The 2,476-nt window shown below is 65.3% G+C and overlaps 1 protein-coding gene across 1 annotated transcript; it reads right to left on the reverse strand.

Annotated features, from left to right (window-relative positions):
* Nucleotides 1-212: 212 nt before the first annotated feature.
* Nucleotides 213-1,682, reverse strand: EMIHUDRAFT_447163 (hypothetical protein). Its single transcript, XM_005781052.1, has one exon. It carries the CDS (start codon nt 1,572-1,574, stop codon nt 684-686), a length of 891 nt encoding a protein of 296 aa, XP_005781109.1. The 5' UTR covers nt 1,575-1,682; the 3' UTR covers nt 213-683.
* Nucleotides 1,683-2,476: the final 794 nt, after the last annotated feature.

Below are 2,476 nucleotides of genomic sequence, written 5' to 3' on the forward strand. Positions count from 1 at the left end.
GCCGATGGGCGGCACACGCAACCGAGAGAGGCCCTGTCACGCCGCCAGTAGCGTTCTCCGCACTCCCCACGCGCACGCCACCAAATGCCGCCTCAGTGCGCCAGCCACCTCTTACTCGCGGCCGGCGCCCTCTCGCGGCAAAAGGAGGGTCGAGCGAGCGGGCAGAGTCGCGATGTCCCTCCTCCCTGCGCACCTGGGTGTTCGCCGCCGGTATACAATTGTATGCTCTATCCTGTAGAGCCGTACCACGACGGACCACGTTTGACAATCAAAATCTACCTCAAAATTTGCGGCCGCCTTCGAAATTTGCTGATCAAAATTTGCGCGGGTGGCCCGGGGGGCGATCGACTAGACGATCGACTAGAAGACGAAACCTGTACTTTGGGTCGCCGGGTCCGCGGCCAGGCCGTCGCGGCTCCACGGCGCCAGCCCCCAGCCGCACGTCGAAGGGGCTCGACTCGCCGGGAGCGGCGTGCGGCTGCTCCATCCGCACAATCTCCCAGCTGACGACGAAGGCGGGGAGGCCGGCCGATGCGGCGGGAGAGACGGTGTGCGGATCGGGGAGGCGAGGCCAGTCCACAAAGTTCAGACTTCCCTCTCTCCGGCGGACAGAGACCTCGCTCACAACCCGGACCACACCCCGCGCGAACCGCCCGCACCCGTCAATGGGAGGAGGTGCGATTCTATCCGTCCGACTTTGGCGGCCGCAAGCTGCTCGTGAGCTGCGCGTCCATGCGGCCGCGCAGGTACCGGTCGCTGCCTCCGGAGCAGCCCGACTTGGGGGGCGCCGTGGCGAGGCTGCCGGTGAGCCTCTCGTTGCCGGTGAGGTCGAGGTGCCGCAGGCCGAGCGACCCGAGCGCGGCGGGCACCGACCCCTCGAGTCGGTTGTCCGAGAGCTCGAGCTCGGTCAGGGAGCGGAGGCGGGAGAGGGAGGCCGGGAGCGTGCCCGAGAGGCGGTTCGACTCGAGGAAGAGGTACTGCAGCGCGCGCGGGAGTGTGTCGGGCAGCGTGCCGGAGAGACGGCAGCGCGAGCACTCGAGCTCCTGCAGCGAGCCGGGCAGCGAGCGCGGGAGCGTGCCCGAGAGTGCCGTGCCGAAGAGGTAGGCGTGCGTGAGGCGTGCGCAGCGGCCCAGCGGCGGCAGCGTGCCCGAGAGCGCGGAGAGCCCGTTCAGGTCGAGCACGCGCAGCGAGGCGAGCAGGGAGGGAAGCCCGGTGGGGAGCGAGCCGTTGGCCCGCGAGCCGCTCAGCGCCAGCTTGGTCACCGCGCCGTCCCAGCCGCAGCTGACTCCCCGCCAGCGGCAGCACTCGGCCGCGGGCCTGCCGCGCCATGCAGGCACCTGCAGGCTGTCGCGCAGGAGGTCTGCGGCCTCGGGGTCGGCACAGAGGGCTGCCGCCGGCGCAGAGTACTGCCGAACGACATATCGAAGCTCCGGCTCGTCGGGCGCGAGCCAGACGGCACCGTCGGCAGGCGAGAGCGTGGCGAGGCTGCTCGGCGCGGCCCAGGTGAGGAGGAGGGAGGCGGGAAGGACAATGCAGAGGATTTTCGCAAAGTTTTGCTGGAAGGCAGGGCGCATGGATCTTGATGTCGACCGCGTCGGGGGCTGCCGCGGCACCGCCTGACACTGGCTCCGCCGCAGCGGGCGCAGACAGATTGCTTGTGGCGCGCACGATGCGGACGGCCGCCAGCAGCGCGGCAAGTGTTTCTTTCCGATAGAGGCTTGTATCTTAAGAATTCTTTCCGATGCGCTCGTCCCGATCTCAGTGTCGTTCGAGGGAGTTTTGTTGTAAAATTCTTTCCGATACCATTATTTTTCTTCTGTCTTTGGAGGCGGAGCTGAGAGACTATGGAAAGTTCACGATGCTGGGGACGGCCGCCAGCGTTTGGCAAGTGTTTCTTTCCGATGTGTGCCGGTGATAGTACTAGCACGCGCCAGTTCGCACCTGTGTCGAGCCTGTGTGCTGTGAGAGAGAGTTTTTTTGTTTAAATTCTTTCCGATGCGCCAGTACTTGGGTTTGTTTGGTTTTGCTGCGGCCTGCGCGTCCCCAGAGCGTCCAAACTGTAGGTTTGTTGTTGGCAAATCAAGACACAGAGCTCACACAGAATCACAGCGGGAGGAAAGCGGCGAGTCGCAATTCCTGGGGTCCTTGTGTGTGGCGGGCCACCCTGTCCAGAAAGGCATGGATGCCAATCTGGGGTCTCTCGACCGAGTCTATGAGTCCTGGCCGCTCCCGGTGGTGGCAAGGTTAAGCAACCAAGCGACGGAGATGGTGCGGGGGTACGGGTGTTCCAGGAGGTCACGACACGCACCGACCCTTCACGAGCCGAAAGGCTGTGCCCGGGGAAGGCACAGTAATCCGGTACGTGTTGGGCGCCCCATTCCGTATGGCGGCTAGGTCGGCTCAGGGCCCCGTCCACTTCCCTCCCACTTGGCGCGTGATGATGAGGAGATGTTACGGGTTGCTTGGACAGTTCGTC

The sequence above is a fragment of the Emiliania huxleyi genome, assembly GCF_000372725.1.
Source record: "Emiliania huxleyi CCMP1516 chromosome Unknown EMIHUscaffold_2086, whole genome shotgun sequence".
NCBI lineage: Eukaryota > Haptophyta > Isochrysidales > Noelaerhabdaceae > Emiliania > Emiliania huxleyi.

What these genes read in the sequence shown, in the direction of transcription:
- EMIHUDRAFT_447163 (XM_005781052.1), bottom strand. Translation starts at nt 1,574, where the DNA reads ATGCGCCCTGCCTTCCAGCAAAACTTTGCGAAAATCCTCTGCATTGTC.